The sequence below is a fragment of the Bubalus kerabau genome, chromosome 4 (genome assembly GCF_029407905.1).
Source record: "Bubalus kerabau isolate K-KA32 ecotype Philippines breed swamp buffalo chromosome 4, PCC_UOA_SB_1v2, whole genome shotgun sequence".
Classification (NCBI taxonomy): domain Eukaryota; kingdom Metazoa; phylum Chordata; class Mammalia; order Artiodactyla; family Bovidae; genus Bubalus; species Bubalus kerabau.
The window spans coordinates 111,678,484-111,699,581 of NC_073627.1; the positions used below are offsets into that span (position 1 = coordinate 111,678,484).

General features: G+C 42.6%; 1 protein-coding gene across 1 annotated transcript in view; it reads left to right on the forward strand.

Annotated features, from left to right (window-relative positions):
* The window catches only part of MAMDC2 (MAM domain containing 2), a 159,753-nt gene that overhangs the window by 76,664 nt on the left and 61,991 nt on the right, over positions 1-21,098 (forward strand). Inside the window, exons 6-7 of the mRNA XM_055578287.1 lie at positions 15,174-15,430; positions 19,099-19,192. Coding sequence (XP_055434262.1) covers positions 15,174-15,430; positions 19,099-19,192 — 351 coding nt within the window. The remainder of the gene's footprint in view (positions 1-15,173; positions 15,431-19,098; positions 19,193-21,098) is intronic.

Sequence of the window (21,098 nt, forward strand, 5' to 3'; positions counted from 1 at the left end):
ACCAGTCCATTCTGAAGGAGATCAGCCCTGGGATTTCTTTGGAAGGAATGATGCTAAAGCTGAAACTCCAATACTTTGGCCACCTCATGTGAAGAGTTGACTCATTGGAAAAGACTCTGATGCTGGGAGGGATTGGGGGCAGGAGGAGAAAGGGACGACAGAGGATGAGATGGCTGGATGGCATCACCAACTCAATGGATGTGAGTCTAAGTGAACTCTGGGAGCTGGTGATGGACAGGGAGGCCTGGCATGCAGTGATTCATGGGGTCCCAAAGAGTCGGACATGACTGAACGACTGAACTGAAATGAACCTCTTGAAACCTTTGTTTAAATGAATAAAACAACGAACACTGTCCTGGGGTTTCAAAAAGAAAAGCCAGATGACATTTCTTAATTTATGGAAGTAGGTCCAGTACTCTTGCCTGGAAAATCCCATGGACAGAGGAGCCTGGTAGGCTGCAGTCCATGGGGCCGCTAGGAGTCGGACACAACTGAGCAACCTCACTTTCACTTTTCACTTTCATACATTGGAGAAGGAAATGCAACCCACTCCAGTGTTCTTGCCTGGAGAATCCCAGGGACGGGGGAGCCTGGTGGGCTGCCGTCTCTGGGGTCGCACAGAGTTGGACACGACTGAAGCGACTTAGCAGCAGCAGTAGCAGCAGGCTGATTTTGAGATTGTTTTCTGCCATCTTTTAAAATTCTAGTGCAAGGAATAGAGAGAATCTTGAAAGACTAGTGCATTAAAATTGTAATAATCCTTGGTGTCATTACCACAGAGATACAACCTTTGGTGTTAGAGAACTTTTCACAAACCACTAAAAAATTAGTTCTAAAGTCAAATCCTCTGGGTAACCAATGTCATAATCTAATCATTATTTGTTCAGTGCATAATTTTTCATTCTTAATGATGGCAAGGACCAGCTGGCTGGGAGAACACATATTCTTGGGAGAGGCAGCAGACCTATGGACTAGTGTCAAATCACCCCTTTGACTATGTTGTGTGTGTGTGTGTGTATGTCACTCAGTCGTGTCCAACTCTTTGCAACCCCATGGACTGTAGCCCACCAGGCTCCTCTGTCCATGAAATTCTCCAGGCAAGAATACTGGAGTGGGTTGCCATATCCTTCTCGAGGGGATCTTCCTGACCCAGGGATCAAACCGATATCTCCTGCATTGCAGGTAGATTCTTTACCATCTAAGATACCTGGGAAGCCTATGTTAATTGCATGTAACCCATTGTTTGAAAAATGCATCACCCCTAGTTCTTCCTCTCTCTCATTTGTGACCACAGAACATTCCAACCATGTTTGTTTCAACAAGGGATAAAGAGGAGGACCAGGCCAGGAGTCAGAATGCTTGTGCTCCAGACCCAGTTATAAGAGTGCTGTATTACTTTAGGTGATTTGCAGATATTTGATCCTGTCTATAATGTCTATAAGGTATTTGGTCTATTCCATAAGGTCCTTGAAATTTGGTCCCTTCCAAAACACCTGTGAGCATTATTTGGTCTGTGTCAAATGGTTTTAGACAGGACCAAATATCAAGGACCTTTGTGCACAGACTAAATGTCTTAGGGACATTTTAGACAGGACCAAATGTCCTTCAGTGCTTTGGGTAGTCCCTTAACTTCTAAGGGTCTCCACCGGCCTATTTGAAAATGAGGAATTTGAATTCAATGATCCCTAAGATGCCTTTGAGTTCTAATATTTTACTCTTTTTTCTTTACCTAATGCTATACATCAAAATCTCCAAATTCACCATCCACTGAGATCTATTTCAAAAATGCTTTGGATAAAAACAAAAATAAACAAATGGGACCTAATTAAATTTTAAAGCTTTTGCACTGCAAAGGAAACTATAAACAAATGAAAAGATAACACATAGAACGGGGAAAATTATTCACAGATGAAGCAACCAACAAAGGATTAATCTCTAAAATATGCAAACAGCTCATGCAGTTCAATATCATAAAAGCAAATAACCCAATCAAAAAAATGAGCAGAATATCTAAATAGACATTTCTCCAAAGAAGATATAAAGATGGCCAAGAGGCACATGAAAAGATGCTCAACATTACTACTCAGCTCAGTTCAGTTGCTCAGTCATGTCCCACTCTTTGTGACCCCATGGACTGCAGAAAGCCAGGTTTCTCTGTCCATCACCAACTCCTGGAGCTTGCTCAAATTCATGTCCATCGAGTTAGAGATGCCATCCAACCATCTCACCTTCTGTCATCCCCTTCTCCTCCCCTCCTCTATCTTTCCCAGCATCAGGGTCTTTTCCAATGAGTCGGTTCTTCACAGCAGGTGGCCAAAGTATTGGAGCTTCAGCTTCAGCATCAGTTCTTTCAGTGAATATGCAGGATTAATTTCCTTTAGGATTGACTGGTTTGATCTCCTTGCAGTCCAAGGGACTCTCATGAGTCTTCACCAACACCACAGTTCAAAAACATCAATTCTTCAGTGCTCAGCTTTCTTTATGGTCCGACTCTCACATCTGTACATGACTACTGGATAACCCATAGCTTTGACTATATGTACCTTTGTCAGCCAAGTAATGTCTCTGCTTTTTAATATGCTGACTAGGTTGGTCATAGCTTTACGTCCAAGGAGCAAGCATCTTTTTAATTTCATGGCTGCCATCACCATCTGCAGTGATTTTGGAGCCGAAGAAAATAAAGTCTGTCACTGTTTCCATTGTTTCCCCATCTATTTGCCATGAAGTGATGGGACTGGATGCCACAATCTTCATTTTTTGAATGTTGAGTTTTAAGCCAGCTTTTTCAGTCTCCTCTTTCACTTTCATCAAGAGGCTCTTTAGTTCCTCTTTGCTCTCTGCCATAATGGTGGTGTCATCTGCATAGCTGAGGTTATTAATATTTCTCCCCACAATCTTGATTCCAGTTTGTGCTTCATCTATCCCAGCATTTCTAATGATGCATATAAGTTAAATAAGCAGAGTGACAATATACAGCCTTGACATACTCCTTTCCCATTTTGGAACCAGTCTCTTTCTAACTGTTGCTTCTTGACCTGCATACAGGTTTCTCAGGAGGCAAGTCAGGTGGTCTGGTATTCCCATCTCTTTCAGAATTTTCCACAGTTTGTTGGGAGCCATACAGTCAAAGGCTTTAGCGTAGTCAATGAAGCAGAAGTAGATACTGTTGTGGAATTCTCTTGCTTTTTTTTTATGATACAAAGGATGTTGGCAATTTGATTTCTGGTTTCTCTGCCTTTTCTAAATCCATCTTGAATGTCTGGAAGTTCTCGGTTCATGTACTATTGAACCCTACCTTGGAGAATTTTGAGCATTACTTTACTAGCATGTGAGATGAGTCCAATTATGCAGTAGTTTGAACATTCTTTGGCATTGCCTTTCTTTGGAATTGGAATGAAAACTGAAGTCCTGTGGCCACTGCTGAGTTTTCCAAATTTGCTGGCATATTGAGTGCAGCACTTTCACAGCATCACTTTTCAGGATTTGAAATAGCTCAGCTGGAATTCCAGCATCTCCACTAGCTTTGTTGGTATTGATTCTTCCTACAGCCCACTTGACTTTGCACTCCAGGATGTCCGGCTCTAGGTGAGTGATCACATCCATCATGGTTATCTGGGTCATTAAGATCTTTTTTGTACAGTTCTTCTGTGTGTTCTCGCCACCTCTTCTTAATATCTTCTGCTTGTGTTAGGTCCATATCATTTCTGTCCTTTATTGTGCCCATCTTTGCATGAAATGTTCCCTTGCTATCTCTAATTTTCTTGAAGAGATCTCTAGTGTTTCCCATTCTATTGTTTTCCTCTATTTCTTTGCACTGATGACTGAGAAAGGCTTTCTTATCTCTCCTTGCTATTCTTTGGAACTCTGCATTCAGATGGATATATCTTTCCTTTTCTCCTTTGCTGTTCATTTCTCTCCTTTTCTCAGCTGTTTGTAAGGCCCCCTCAGAAAACCATTTTGCCTTTTTGCATTTCTTTTTCTTGGGGGATGGTTTTGATCACTGCCTCCTGTACAGTGTCACAAACCTCCATCCATAATTCTTCAGGCACTCTATCAGATCTAATCCCTTGAATCTATTTGTCACTTGTACTATATAATCGTAAGAAGTTTGATTTAGATCATACCTGAATAAATTAGTGGTTTTCCCTACTTTCTTCAATTTAAGTCTGAATTTTGCAATAAGTTCATGATCTAAGCCACAGTCAGCTCCTGGTCTTGTTTTTGCAGACTGTATAGAGCTTCTCTATCTTTGGCTGCAAAGAATATAATCAATCTGATTTAGGTATTGACCATCTGGTGATATCCACGTGTAGAGTCATCTCTTGTGTTGTTAGAAGAGGGTGTTTGCTATGACCATTGCATTCTCTTGACAAAACTCTTCATTTTGTACTCCCAGGCCAAACTTGCTTGTTACTGCAGGTATCTCTTGACTTCCTACTTTTGCATTCCAGTCCCCTATAATGAAAAGGACATCGTTTTTTGGTGTTAGTTCTAAAAGGTCTTGTAGGTCTTCATAGAACCATTCAACTTCAGCTTCTTCAGCACTAGTGGTTGGGGCATAGACTTGGATTACTGTGATAGTGAATGGTTTGCTTTGGAAACGAACAGAGATCATTCTGTCATTTTTGAGATTGCACCCAAGTGTTGCATTTCAGACTCTTTTGTTGACCATGAGGGCTACTCCATTTATTCTAAGGGATTCTTGCCTACAGTAGTAAATATCATGGTCATCTGAATTAAGCTCACCCATTCTGGTCCATTTTAGTTTTCTGATTCCTAAAATGTTGATGTTCACTCTTGCCATCTCCTGTCTGACCACTTCCAATTTACCTTAATTCGTGGACCTAACATTTCAGATTCCTATGCAATATTGTTCTTTACAGCATCAGACTTTACTTCCATCAACAGTAACATCCACAACTGGGTGTTGTTTTCACTTTGACTCAGCCTCTTCATTCTTTCTGGATCTATTTCTCTGGTCTTTTCCAATAGCATATTGGGCACCTACTGACCTGGGGTGTTCATCTTTCAGGATCATATCTTTTTGCCTTTTTATACTGTTCATGGGGTTCTCAAGGCAAGAATACTGGAGTGGTTTGCCATTCCCTTCTCCAGTGGACTACATTTTGTCAGAACTCTCCACCATTACCCATCCATCTCGGGTGGCCCTATATGGCATGGCTCATAGTTGCATTGAGTTAGACAAGGCTGTGATCCATGGATCAGTTTGGTTAGTTTTCTGTGATTGTGCTTTTCATTCTGTCTGCCCTCTAACGAATAAGGATAAGAGGCTTCTGTGGGAAAAAAAGAGGCTTCTGGAAGCTTCCTGATGGGAAGGACTGACTGTGGGGGAATCTGGGTCTTGCTCTGGTGGGTGGGGCCATATTCAGTAAATCTTTAATCCAATTTTCTGTGGATGAGTGGGGCTGTGTTCCCTCCCTGTAGTTTGGCCTGAAGCCAAACTATGGCAGGGGTAATGGCAGTAATGTTGACCTCCTTCCAAATGACTTATGCCAGTAAGCTGTGGCTCCTGGGACTGTTGTATTCAGTGCCCCTGACACTGTGTCAGGCCACTGTCAACCCACATCTCTGCCAGAGACTTCTGGACAATCACAGGCAAGTCTGGCTCAGTCTTCTCTGGGGTCACTGCTCCTTTCTCCTGAGTCCTTGTGCACACAAGGTTTTATTTGTGCCCTCTAAGAAGACTCTTGGAAGGCACGGGCCTGTGCCTGGGGAAGGTTTCCCCAGGCCTGTGGAAGTTCTGTAAGCAAATTCCACTGGCCTTCAAAGTCGAAGTCCCCAGGTTGGGAAATCTGTTGTGGACTGTAGAACTTTTGCAACAGTAAGAGAACTTCTTTGTTATAATTGTTCTCCAGTTTGTGGGTCATCTGCTCGGTGGCTCTTTGGTGGAGTTAATGGCCACCTCCTCCAAGAGGACCTATGCCATGGGGCACACCTCCCAGGTCTGCAGCAGCCAGAGCCCCACCCCCATGGCAGGCCACTGCTGACCTGTTCCTCTGTAGGAGACACTCAAACACTCAAAGGAAGATCTGGCTCAGTCTCTTGGGGGTCCTGGTGCACACAAGGTTTTGTTTGAGCCTTCTGAGCATCTCTGGTGGGTATGGGGTTTGATTCTAAACACGATTTCACCCCTCCTACCATCTTGTTGGGGCTTCTCCTTTGCGCTTGGGCATGGCCTATCTTTGGTGGGATCCAACATTCTCCTGTCTGCAAATCAAAACTATAATGAGGTATCACCTTACAACAGTGAGAATGACCATCATCAAAAAATCTGCAAATAATAACATGCAGAGGGTGTGGAGAAGAGGGAACCAGCCTATACAGTTGGTGGGAATGTAAATTGGTACAGCTACTATGGAGAAGAGTATGCAAGTTCCTTAAAAAATTAAAAATAGAACTACCATATGATCCAGCAATCCTACTCCTGGGCATATATCTGGAGAAAACCATAATTTAAAAAGATATATGTACCCCAATATTCATTGCAGCACTATTAACAATAGCCAGAGCATGGAAACAACCTAAATGTCCTTAGACGGAGGGATGGATAAAGAAGATGTGGTTCATATATACAATGGAATATTACTCAGCCATTTAAAACAGGAACAAAACAATGCCATTTGCAGTGACATGGATGGACCTAGAGATTGTCATACTGAGTGAAGTCAGACAAAGACAAATATTATACAATATCACTTATACATGGAATCTAAAAAAAATGGTACAGGTGACCCCATTTACAAAACATTAATAGAGTCATAGATGCAGAAAAGAAACTTATGGTTACTAAGGTGGAAATAGGGGATGGATAAATTGGGAGATTGGAATTGACGCATACATGCTGCTATATATAAAAAGATAATAAGAACCTACTGTACAGCACAGGGAACTCTACTCAGTACTCAGTAATGACCTATATAGGAATGGAATCTAAAAAAGAGTGGATATACATGTATGTGTGTATGTATGTGTGTGTGTGTGTGTGTATATATATATATATGAGATTCACTTTGCCATACAGCAAAAACTATACTGTATGTCAGCTATACTCCAATAAAAATTAATTTAAAAAATAAAATGCCTTGAGTCCCTCCTGAATATGTATAAACACATTGCATTTGGCATTAGAAAAAAGAAAAAGGAGGATTAAAGGGAGTAAGGAATGAGAAAAAGAGGACCTGGCTTTTCTAATATCCTGATTTTCTAGTGTCTATATCAAGGCGTGAAGATGTGGTCATCCCTGAGGAGCACAAAGACTTGGTGGCAGAGCATGTCAGCCCTGCCGTAGGCACTCGCTGCTCTCCTCTCATTCCCTCCCCCTCCCATCTCCTCCTCTCAGTTTTTCCTATCTTTTCTCTTCTTCCTTGGCTATTCTAAAACTGCTCCCAAAGGCAGGCAGCTTTGCCCACTAGCATTGCTTAGTCCCCTGATGTCAGTATGAAGGCCCAACGAAGTATTTGAGCCTGAGCCTGAAGTAGTCATGTATGGATGTGAGAGTTGGACTGTGAAGAAAGCTGAGCTCTGAAGAATTGATGCTTTTGAACTGTGGTGTTGGAGAAGACTCTTGAGAGTCCCTTGGACTGCAAGGAGATCCAACCAGTCCATCCTAAAAGAGATCAGTCCTGGGTGTTCATTGGAAGGACTGATGCTGAAGCTGAAACTCCAATACTTTGGCCACCTGATGCGAAGAGCTGACTCATTGGAAAAGACCCTGATGCTGGGAAAGACTGAGGGTGGGAGGAGAAGGGGATGACAGAGGACGATATGGTTAGATGGCATCACCAACTCAATGGTCACAGGTTTGGGTGAACTCCAGGAGCTGGTGATGGACAGGGAGGCCTGCTGTGCTGTGTTCATGGGGTCACAAAGAGTCGGACATGACTGAGCGACTGAACTGAACTGAAGGGAAGAACTCTAGGGAGACTTTTACCTGCTTCCAGCAATCCTGAATTATAATCAGCCTAGTCAGAGCCTTCTTCATTGATCACAATGAGTCTTTTTCATTGATCACTCATTCATTCATTCAACAAATACATAATAAGCGCTCTTTATAGACCAGGTATTCTTGCATAACCTAGATACAAAAACTTCCAACTGTTCCCTAGAATGCCACTATTTGAGTATAATAATCTTTATGTGAGAAGAAGGGCTATATATGTCATCAAGTAATCTGGGGAAATGCTGAGCTGAAGAAAGCTAAACAGACACCTCTATTTGATGACTTCTCAGTGCCTTTAATATACTTCTGTGTTAACATACATTATGGCCTTTCTCAAAATGTTCAAATACTGAGATACTATGTAAATATGCATAGCGATATAAGATTGGTAGAATTATGAAATATATGATATGGGACCACAGAAAAATGAAAGACCAACTTGGTTTTGGAATTTGGGGAAGGCTTTCTACAGGAAGTCATATCAGAACTGGTATTTGGCCTGATGGATAGGGAGAAGATAAGAATAGTGTATGCAGAGGTGTTCAGGCATGAGAATAGATAGTTTCTTTGATGTTTGGAGAGTGTTTGAAGATGGTGGCATGTGTGATAATGGCAGAGTAGGGCCTAGATCCTAGGTTGTATTTCTGCTTGTGATCAGCAGGAAGCCTGGATGCCTACCTTCCATTCACTTCTTCCAACTGTTCTCTGCTATTTCACTTTGGCTTCTCTTTTTGGAGTAAGGTATTGCCCAATGGATAACCAAAGAGCCTTCTCATTCACACACACACACACATTCACACTCCTCATACTTAGACTCCTAGGTGAGACTTCTCCCTACATAGGATGGGGCTAAAAAAGATGAGTTCTAAAAATTCTTAAATTTTTTATTTGAAACACTTTTTGCTCATATGACTCAAAGGTTTGACCAGGATTACTCTTGGGAAAAAAGCCTCCAATGCTCTAAATAAGAGAAAGGCTGCCTTTCTTATTACATCTGCCCTCTACCAGGTATATTGATTTTCCCTGAGCTCCATCAATTTGGGTGGCAGAGGAAAGATTAAATGGTTCAGCTGTCTGCTCGCAGCAGCAGATTTGGCTCTGTATAAACTCATCTCCTGTTATTCATATCCTGGAAGCAGCTTATGCTTTTGCTTTCAGATAAAAACTGGAGAAACAAACAGCAGGGGTGAGGGAAGCTATGTGCCTGCTCAGAAACTTCAGAGCTGCAGAGATGCTGAAGGAAGTCTTCCCCGGAGGGCTCTAGCCTATGTGTTTTAGGAAAGAGAACAGTGAATGTAATATCTGAAAAATATTGTGTGGATGTCAGTTTTCCTTCATTTGTCTGTGTGTTTTTAACAGCTTCAAACAGTGAGTCAGATTTTTCAAATGAGCACTGTGTCTTCAAATTCTTGACTTACGGTGGAAATGACTAATGTAGTAGGAGTGTGATAGACTACTGGAGGGGCTGGGACATTATCTTGCTTTTTCTTACTCAATTTGGATTCATCACATGTGGATTTCTTTCCTTTGTTAATATTTTATGAAGTGAAACAAAATCCTTCAGGGGATAAGCTACTGACAGCTCAGATCATTACTGTTTCCTACCTGTCTTAGCAAAAAGAAGATAATTGCTGGAAGGATAACGAGGGAAATCTGTTCCTTTGCTGAAATTTTAAAAATCAGGTCTGCATACAGTGCCGCTACAGAAGGAGCTGAACAAAGTTTCAAAATGTAGAATAAGGTCAGAGTTGTTTTACTCCATCAGAGACCCTGACATGGATGGATCATCTTTCCATAACTCACAACATTTTCTTCTCTTTTCACTTTGGATTGAGTTCAAGCATCATCTTCATAGCACTTATTCGTTCTCTCTCTGCACTGATCCATTTGGTTCATCGCAAAAGCACTCAGCAGGGAAGCAGCTTTATTAATTTTCTCACCATTACCTTTGTGCAAGCTCTGCTGGATCTCCTTTCTCTGTCCTTGGGTGACTTCACCATGGCTTTCTAGGCACCTTCTGATATTAACAAACCATCTCATTTTTAAGGATTAAGTTCAGTTGATTCAGAACTCCAATTTCTGATCCTTCAACCAGAACACAGAGAAGCTGTAGAGAAGGGATTGGGCTTTACTTCTTCATACTTCTTCCCTTTGCTCTTTTCTTCGTCTTCCGCCACTCATGATGCTGCTTCTGGCTTCTCCAGAGTTGGGGGAGGCAAGATGGGGAAGGGAAGGGGACAGAAGGTCATATGTGACCTGTGCTGTTTAATCTGTAGTCGATGACTTTCATGCTGCAGGTGGCTGGATACTGGCTATGTCTCTCACAGCCAATGACAAAAATGATGCACTCTCTGACTGGCCATCTGTGAATCCCCTTTAGTGCTTGTTATGAGGTACACCCCACCAGCCCCTTTTTGTTAGGGTTACTGCCCTGGATGCAGTCCTTTTGAGAAGAGTCCTTTCAGGCACTCTAGCCCAGCTACCTTCTGAGTTTTCCGCCTAGGCTTCAGGAAAACTCAGGTGTCTCCCCCATCAAACTCTGGAAGTCCAGCTCACTGGCAACAAAAATCCTTTCTGTCCGTTCTGCCCCCAGGTCCCTACAGCCTCTAGCTGCATGCCGTCAAGGCTCTGATACAGAGGCCCAGCCTCTGCAACCCACAAACTCCAGTTACCCCTGGAGTTCTCTCAGTAAGTCTCCCACCCTCCTCTCAAGGCCCAAGGCAGCACAGAACCCAGGAACTTGCAAGCATGGGTGGGATGGGATTAGATGGTAGTTTCCCTCCCCTACCTCCTCTACAAGTGCTTCTCTGAAACATCCTCCCTTGGGTAAAGGTAAGAAAGGGGAAGCAATCCCCTCCCGTTCCCTTGGGGGATCAAAAGGAAACACACGGCAGGTCAGCTCCACAAGTCTCTTCAAAGAAACTCTGCCTCCAGTCTCTCTGATCCCTCCTTGGCCTTCTCATATATACAGGCTGGCAGAGGAGGGAGAGTTAGGATTAGTGGGGAGGTGGAAGAGTCTAATCTCGTAGAGCAGGTTTAGATTCCAGGTCTGCCACATGTAGCATATACAACAGGGATAGTTTAGCACCACTCTGTAGAAAATAGAGGGACTTGTGCCCCATTGTTCTTATCACTGAGATCTTAGCAGAAACTAGAAGTTCCACTTCATATACTGACTCTACTGTAGAGTCAGACTCTATTATAGTAAAACTTAACCAAACCCTTAAAACTAAAGGTTCAGCAGGTAACTGCCAGACCTGTAGACTGGAGAGCAGGCATGGTAACTAGATGCCTTTGGGTGCTGCCTCCTCACAATGGCAGCAGACCCACTGGATGCCTTTCTTTGGGTCTTCCGCCACACCCAGGAGACAGCTCGTCCAGACAGCCATGACACAGATGCAGACATTGCAACTGGAGCACAAATGTGGCCAATGGGACCGAATCACAGCTGAGTCAGAGGATGCTGCTGGCATCGCAGCCAAGCCAAGGGCAATCTCTGTGGAATGCTGGTTAGCCAGACTGATTGAAAATAGAAGTTCAGGAGCTGCCTTCAAAGTTCTTTTCCTAATTCAAGGGAAAATGGCTGACTACCAGTGAGCCACTGGTTCCACATGAAAAGTTGAGCTAATACAGAGAGCTGCTGTAAGAAAGGAGGGAAGCCCTCTTCAGAAGAGAGTGTGCACGTGCTCTTAGCGCAGGCATTTTGCCAGAGGGGCCTGAGCTTTGGCTTGGGTCACAGAGAGTTTTGCTCTTTTAACAGGATCCCCAACGGTTTGGTTAATTATAAGGATCCTTTCCACCTAAGATCTATCTATACCTAGTTTAATCTACTCAGACTTAAAGGATCTGATTTTTCTTTCTAAAAGGCTTCCTCTAGAAATTCTGGAGGTTCCAGAACCCTGGACCAGTTGAGGAGTTCGCCTCATTGAGCTGGGCAGAAAAGTTCTTACAAGATACTGGCCATAATTTTCCAAGCACTCCAGGCTACCTTCTTCATTCCCCTTGGAAGGGTATACCAAACGGTGCCTGCACCACCACCTGCTCCCAACCTCAGAGCAGACTGTACCTGATGACACATATTCAGCCTGGGCTGGTGGTCATTCCTCTGGCCCAGCCTCCTGGGGCTGACACCTGGTGATTTCTGAATCATCCACACTCCTTCAACTGAGATGATATGCTTCTGATGAGTTATCTTCTGTTTCCCAGTCAAAAAGTGTCTTACTCAGATAGTCAGTAGACAGTACCGAACTTTGGCAACAAATGAATGACAGAGAGGAAAGGGTGGGGAGGCAGTAGAATGTGGTCTGGTCTAGTGGTTCCGTACAAGACTTGGTGTCAGCAGTCCTGGTCGGGTTCCCAGCAGCCTCTCTGACTCACTTTGACCAGGTCGCATTGTGTTTGCTGTTGTTTGGGGTCAGGAGTGGGACTGTGGCTCATTGGCCTCATGTCCTGTGCATGGGTTGTTAACTAGGCACTAGCTGCAAATTCAGGTACTTAAATGTTGTCCACCCAGGAGGTGAGTAAGTAGCCTTTAAGAAGCACTGTCAGATATCTGTCAGCTGTGAGGAAGATACATTCATAATGGGAAGGAGTGTGAGACATTGCTCCTAAGCACAGTCATCATGTACTCTGGAAGCAGAACAAATACTTTCCAGTGGATTTGTGAGGTCTCCTAGATTTCCTGAGGTCTCCTGGAGTTTTGGAGGTGTGCTTCACCTGGGTAGACTGAATTCCTTCTTCATTCACCACCAGCAGTGCTTCAGAGAACACTGAGCTTAGGAGGGGCACTCGTGGCCTTGCAAAAACTCCTTATCAGAAGTTCCTGGATTCTGCTCAGTCCAACATTCTGAGTCTTCCTTTAAAATCCCTCCCCAGAGGCAGCCAACAGGGAGCTGATCAGCTGCTGCCAGTCTTGCAGTTATGTTTATTTGGCACTCACAAAGTTTAAAAAATTGTGATGGCAGGTATTATAGGTTGAATTGTATTTCCTCAAAATCCATGTGTTAAAGTCCTAACCCTCAGAACTTCAGAATGGGGGAATGGAAATGGGGTCATTGAATATTAATTGGTTAAGATGAGGTCATACTAAAGTGGGGTGGGCCCCGGCCCCGCCCAAGTCCGGTATGAAAAAGGGAAATTTGGCCACAGAGAGATACAAGCTTAGAAGGGAGAATACCATGTGACCATGTGATCTCTGAAGGCAGAGATCTATCAATTAGTGTCAAAGGTTGCCAATGCCATGGAAGCTAGGAAAGAGGCATAGAACAGGGTCTCCCTGACACCTGTCAGAAGGAACAAATTGTTCCCATACCTTGACCTTGGACTTCTAGCCTCCCGAATTGTGGAACAAATTTCTTTAGTTTCAGCCATCCAGTTTAGGTTACTGTTACGGTAACCCTAACAAAATAATAGGTATGCTATCCTTTTTAAATGAATGGATTTGCCAGAAAAATCTGGATTTTGAGTTTCAGCGGGAGAGGCCTACAGCCCCAGGCTGATGTGAGGGCATCGGCAGGAGGTAGAGGGATGAGTTCTCAGGGAGGAGCACGGGTCCAAGTGCCCCTCACCTCCAGCTGGTTGTCACGGCCCAAGAATACAGACCCAGCACTATCAGATTTTCTGATTTTTTTCAGGGAAGTTTGATATCTGCTTCCCCTTGCTGGTGAAATGTGATTTCCACTGTTGGCGGCTAATCCGTCACTCTCCATTTTCTCCCTGACCCACTCCACTTCAGTCATATTCTTGATCTGGCTGACTCCTCTGATCATCTGAGTTTGTGATTTCTGTTTATTCACAGTCGCATGGCTTGGCAAGATAGTCAGATAATTCTATTTAAGCCAGGGAGATTTTTCAGAGTGGGTTGAGCAACTTGCTATCGGGAGAAAGGAGCTTTGATTTATCCACCTTTCCCCTCTGCCATATTACAGTGAGGATTGTTCTGAGACCGTGTTTCTGCTTTGAATCATCAGTTGTTGAGGGCCCACCACATTCCAGGTGGTGTGTTAGCTGCAAAGCAAGTGTCCAGCATGTGAATGCATATATTCTTCCTAATATACTTACTGCTATTTTGCTGGTGATAAAAGAAAAGATTATAAACCAGGTACCATGTAATAAAAGCAAAGACATTAAGCTGTAATTGTTCTGAGCTTATAAATAGAAAGGCCATTCTATCATAGCTGCATTGCCTCACATGCCTCTGTCACTGTGGCTCAAATAAATTAGACTAATAAATAAAATTGCTGATACTAATAGTACCATATGGGAGGAGCATGGTATAAAAACACCAATGGCATTCCTTTACTTCATTATAATTATCTTAGGCAATTACAATGTGCCAGGTACACGCTAACCACTTCACATACACAATCTCATTTAACATTCAGATCAACCCTGTGAGAGAAATATTTGATTCTTATTCTAGAGATCAGGAAATTGAAGTCCAGAGATATTCAGTAACTTGCTCAAAGTCACAGGGCATAAGATGTAGGGCATAACAAAGCCAGTGAGTTTAATGCCAAATCCAGGTTCTTCCACTTCCACCTCTCTTTTTCTTTATTTTACCAAAATGCCTCTAATGAAGATCAGCTATTGGGTCTGGAGTCCACCAAGGCCTTGCCAACCATCGAGGGAAGGGGGCGTGGTCCCATGTTCAACTTCCTAAATCCTAACCCTGTCGACAGCGTTGACTGACCTACATACTCTATTAAAGAGGTACAAATTGTCATCTAGTTTGAATTCAAAATCTTTGTTTCACTCAAAGAACACACAGTGACATTACATGTATGTGGCAAAGATGTAGAGGAGAACAGATGGTGCTCTTGGCATGCTCTTAGAAACCTTATCACTCAAAGAAGGCTTGTTGGAGGGGCCTTCGGGGTCACGTTCTGCTTTTTTTCCTCAACTGTGTTCAGCGTATAAACATTCAAACACTTTACAGATGACATACCTACCTTTCTATATGTATGTTTTACTTCAATCAAAGGTAAAGGAAAGAGAAAGAGTGGTCCTTATATTAAGCAGAGCACAGTGAACTCCACTACTTATCTCCCAGCTGCAACTTTCATCAATCTATGGCCAAACTTCTTTCATCTACAGCTCATTCTCTTCCTCTCCTCCACTCCCACTGGGTTATTTTGAAGTAAATCCCAAATTGTGTAGCTGTGTCTGAGAATCCGTCTGCCTGTCTTAGGTTGTTTTCTCTGTGTGATTTCAGGCCATTACATGTACGTGGACTCTATCTACGTCAAGCACTTCCAGGAGGTGGCCCAGCTCATCTCCCCGATGACCACGGCCCCCATGTCTGGCTGCCTGTCATTTTATTACCAACTCCAGCAGAGGAATGACAACATCTTCTCTGTGTACACAAGGGACGCAGCTGGCCTGTATGAGGAGATCTGGAAAGCAGGCGATCCAGGGAACGCTGTCTGGAACCTTGCTGAGGCGGAGTTCAGTGCCCCGTACCCCAAGGAGGTAGGTGTGCCTGGTGTGCCCTGGCCTGGCCACTCTGCAGAGATGCCACCCAGACGTGGAGCAGGAGACACTGCAGGCTCATACTCATTCCTCCTTTTCCTTTGTGTCTCAGTCTTAATCTCCCTTTTCCCTTCCTTGGCCTTCTCCACTTTTCTGCCTTCCTCTGTATTCTCTCTGCCTTCCTCCTCTACCACTTCATTTTCTAGAAGAGTATTTCTTAATAAAGACAAATATCGGAAAGCCAGTCAACCAACTAGATTTCTAGGCCACACTCTCCCTCTGAACTTGCACTGTGGTGGTGTGAGTTCAGACGAGATTAGTCAAACTCCTTCTACATGAACCTCACTCTCAAACTTCAGCTCCTGACAGCAGCTGTGAAGGTTCCCCTTACCTGAGGGAACACTCCTTCTAAATTTAAAGAAAAAATGACTATTTTTTTCTTTTCTCCTTTACAGTATAAATAATGTCATAAAAGTCAGAAATAAACATGATTTTGGCCCTAATTTGAAACAAGCCTTGGGGCCTCTAAACTTTTTATGGTTTAAAACTGTTCATTTACATTGAGTGGTAAATGTCCAGTGCAGAAGAATTAGAAAATTCAGAGAAGCAAAACAAACTAAAACGCCCTACACCAGCCCTGCAAAGAAAAGAACTAACATCTTGGTATTCATCCTTGAAGACCTTTTTGTAAGCACATATAGTAATACATATCTATACACGTGTTCTGGGCTTCCCAGGTGACACGGTGGTAAAGACTCTGCCTGCCGGTGCAGGAGACGCAAGAGACTCGGATTCAATCCCTGATCCAGGAAGACCCCCTGGAGAAGGAAATGGCAACCCACTCCAGTATTCTTGCCTGGGAAATCCCATGGACAGAGGAGCCTGGCGGACTACAGTCCATGGGGTCTCAACGAGTCAAACAACTGAGCACACACACACGCACACACACACACACACACACACACGTATTTCAGTACTGACAACAATCCAACAAAGTAGATAAAATTATCCCCGTATTCCAGATGAAAGAGGAGGAAATGGAAAGTGCAAGACGTTTGCTGTTTTGTTCTAGGTCACACTACTGGTGAGTGCCAGGGTGCTAAGAAAGTTTCCTGCACTAAATCTGACTTAAATTTGAAGGAAGAGGGGAGCTCTGTGGTTGCAGATCTGGGGCTCTAAAGAGAGTCTTAGTCCCCACAGCTTATGAACATCCCCTGCTATCACTCTGTACTTTTTGCAGTATCTTGCCTAGTTCCGTTTAGAGTGCAAGAGAGGCCGATGATCCTCTGGATGCTTTTCAGTAGTGCCATCTGCTCACTTGATGTGGCATTTCAGTGAGTGCTGGGGTGAGGTCTCGGTTTTGGAAGTGATCTGTCCATGGATTGTGTGCCTGACACTACCTTTCCCTCTTCCAATTCCCCTACCCCAGACAGCCCCAGAGAGGGGAGTTTTGTAGTATGTGTGCTATTTCCTATTCCAAACTCTAACCAGGCCTTGATTTGCTCTTGCAGCCCAGTGGAAATTTTTCTGTGAGTTTGGGTTAGAAGGAGAAAAAGAAATGCACATGCTGCTTGAGAAAGTTTTCCTTCTATTAAAGTCACAAGTCACATGCACAGTGAAGGCGTTGTCCTTGCAAATTCCTTTCATCCAACCGTAAACTCCTGGGGCAACATTTATACGAGTGAGACCTTGCTGAATTTTCTTTTTAATCAATGCTTGAAAAGTTACCATTTCTGTTTACTGCTTAAGTTTACTACTAAACTTAAGTACATATCCTTTTGTGTCACACATGCATGATTTTGCCCTGGCAGTTGGGACTCATTACATCAGGATTATTGGCTCCTGGTAATTTCCGAGAAAAGAAACTTACCCTGCGGAAATCAGCGAATTTAATGTCCCCGTATTCTCAAATGAATTTTTTCAAGGAAGACAAATATCTGAACAATAGAGAACACAATGACACAGAGGCTGTGATTTGCAAATTATGATTGGAAATATCCTTATTCAGTAAGGATATTTAGATCAATCAGTAAGATCAATCTGTTGTTGGCTTTATCACCTTGAAAATGAAATGTCACAGGCCTGTGTTGAGCCTGTAAACTGAATTTGCTCCTCCTCATTCACCCAAATCTGTCCCTTTGGTTCTCAGCCCTTCCTCCATTGCCAGAGACAAACTTCCAGAGTTGTCTTAGATTTTGGAGAGGCCAAGTGTCTAAGGACCATTGTTGTCAAACTGAAAGGGACAATCTTATCCAAACTCTTTTCTCAAAAATTAAGAAATTGAGACCTAGAGGATAAAAGGGACAAACTAGAGTTAATTAGTGGCCAACTAGACTCAAATATGAATACCAGTTCAGGAGGGGGTCACCCTGGAGAAAAAGGCATGGATTTAGTTCAGAGCTTATACACCTGACTCCATAGGATCTATATATACAGTATCTCATTTAATCACATCTACAGTCTTACAAGGAAGATGTTAAAAAGTCTATTTTATAACAAGAAAAGTGTTGTTCTGAAAGGGTTAGCTATGTCCCCAAGGTCACCTAGTTAATAAAGTGAGAGCAACAGGATTTGAACTCTGGTCTGTCTGCCTCTAAGACACCATTCTCCTTAGCAGAGGGTGAAGACTAGAGGCCTATGGGTTAGATCTAGCCTGTAGTGATTTGTCTAGCTGCTGTAGTTGTATTTGTTTGTTTTTATTTTGCACACATATTTGTTTTAGTTTTTGAATGAATTGTCAACATTGAAAAATCTGAAGATTTCAAATAAAAATCTAGCGATCAAGTCCTCTTGACAATTTGGTGAGTCCAGGCATGTTAGGCCTGAATTCGCACCTGCCAGCAACTGATAAGGCTAAGTAGCAGCTGCCCCCAGTAGATGAGCCTGGCTCCCTATTTCACACCATTTCCTGCTGCATCAGATGAAACCCATATCACGCATTTAGGTTACATGCCTGGCCCAGGTGGACACTTGGATTTCCACCCCTGCTTAATAGTGTATCTTATGTTATCAATCCAGCAGGGTGGTCTGCACACTTTGGTGGTTTTCCCAACACAGGTGAGTGTTGTGCTCACCATACTTGATCCCCATGAAAAGCAGAAAGTCATCCATTGAACTCAAAGTTGGTGGCAGAGAAGACAGTATAACTAAAGGGGCCTGAACTCGTTAATAATCCCATGTTCTCTCTTTTTGACCATGCCAGGATATGCCAAAATCCTAACATTTGTACACAGGAGTTCTGGGCCTGATTTTGCCTTAGGCATCAGGTAATCATCTCTGATTGCTGCATCTTTGTCCAGATGGACATAGAATTTTATGCGTGAAAAAGAGAACCTGGGAAGGGCTCAGGGCTCTGTGAAGGGCAGGATTGCCTTCTGCAAGCATGTTGCCTCTTTAATTGGAGTTCTTAAAACAGATTATTGAGTCTGCAGTTCTATCAGCAAGTGATATAGGTACTTTGACACGCAAGGGAGGGGGAAAAGTCCACCAATAAAATGCAACTTAGGGCTTAGTAGTCACTCTCCCCCAAAGAAACTGTGAGTTAAGGAGGGAGCTGCTCAAATACCTATACACCTGGCTAAACCAACACACCATTTTAAGTCATAGTTACAAGCGTTTAAGCCTAAAAGAAAATATGTAAACATGTAACATGTCTTTCTCCTCTGCAGGTTATTTTTGAAGTTGCCTTCAATGGTCCCAAAGGAGGATATGTGGCCCTGGATGATATTTCTTTCTCTCCTGTTCACTGCCAAAATCAGACAGGTAAGCATTCTCTTTTTCTTCTTCCTCCCATTTGGTATTTTCCTTTCTCAACAGATGCCTGTGGTCAGGACTTTCTTTAATTCCTTTTAATTTCCTCTTCTTTTCCTTTTTTATCTCATCCTTAAAAAATTATTTAGCCAAACAGTCATTTCTCTGTTATTTTACTCTTTTTTTCCTCTCACAGAATGAAACTGATTTTCCTGACACCAGAGGTCATTTTCCTGAGTTAAGGAGATTTTATCTTCTCTACGTACTAAGAAATTAAAATTAAATAACTCCCCCCCTCCACTCCATCTTTCTCTTTAAAGGAAATCTTGGGTCCATAGACATGTGTATAGAGTAGGCAGAAAAAACTCTCAAAATCTACTGAGTAGAATTATAAGAACTCTTTCTAATTTTATTAATCCAATTTTTAAATGTCCTCCTGTTTAAAGATGTTAGTATTTGGTATACATCTGTTTGATGGTTTTGACTTGAGAGTATGTATTCAATTTCTCTTTCTAAGTGAATGTTCACATAATTTTATCATGACCAATTTTGTAATTTCCATAAACTTTGTGTTTGTAAAAAGAGAGGGAATTTTTACTTCCTGGGAAAATAGGTAAGCAAATCAATTCAAAGTGAATTAGAAAACAAATGTTTTAGAATTAGAAGGGTGACGCTATAATTGATAACCCAGATAAAGGCCTTCCTGCCAATGCAGGAGACATAAGAGACATGGGTTCAATCCCTGAGTCAGGAAGATCCCCTGGAAGAGGGTATAGCAACTCACTCCAGTATTCTTGCCTGGAGAATCCCATGGACAGAGGACTGGTGGACTATAGTCCATAGAGTCGCAAAGAGTTGGACACAACTGAAGTGACTTAGTATGCACACATGCACAAATAAATGCAGTTGGCCTTACTTTTTACCCTGGTGGCTCAGACGGTAAAGTGTCTGCCTGCAATGCGGGAGACCCGGGTTCGATTCCTGGGTTGGGAAGATCCCCTGGAGAAGGAAATGGCAGTCCACTCCAGCACTCTTGCCTGGAAAATCCCATGGATGGAACAGCCTGATAGGCTACAGTCCATGGGGTCATAAAGAGTCCGACACAAATGAGCGACTTCACTTCAATTCATTTACCTTTTAATGAATTTGTTTCCTTGAGAGGCCCCAGGGAGACACAGTGGTCATCCATCTTATTAAGGAGCCTTTGTTCTGGGTTTTGGAGTGTGGGAAGTAAATTTTTGAACTTGGTTTTTGTAGTGTAACTTTCACTTAAGATAGAGTTGGTCTCTAATTTAATATAATTTTGAATATATTCTTTTTTAATGTACATATATGCATGTATTTATTTTTACAAAAATAAGGTCATACTGTACATACTATATATAACTTGCTTTTTTTCATATAACTGTACATAATGGACATGTTATCTATGTAAACAAATATGGGACTACATCATAATATCATTATAATGGCTATAAAGCATTCTAGCATATGGCTTTATCATCATTTATTTAAACAGTTTCCTACTGTTGGACAATTAGGACATTCCAATTTTGCAACCTCAGATATGCAGGTGATAGCACTCTAATGGCAGAAATTGAAGAGGAACTAAAGAACCTCTTGATGTGAGTAAAAGAGGAGAGTGAAAAAGCTAGGTTGAAACTCAACATTAAAAAAGCTAAGATCATGGCAACCAGTCCCATCATTTCAGGGAAACAGAGGGGAAAAAGAGGAAGCAGAGACAGATTTTGTTTTCTTGGGCTCCAAAATCACTGCAGATGATGATTGCAGCCATGAAATTAAAAGATGCTTGATCCTCAGAAGAGACAAACCCAGACAGCATATTAAAAAGCAGAGAGATCTCTTTGCCAGCAAAGGTCTGTATAGTCAAAGCTATGGTTTGTTCCAGTACTCGTGT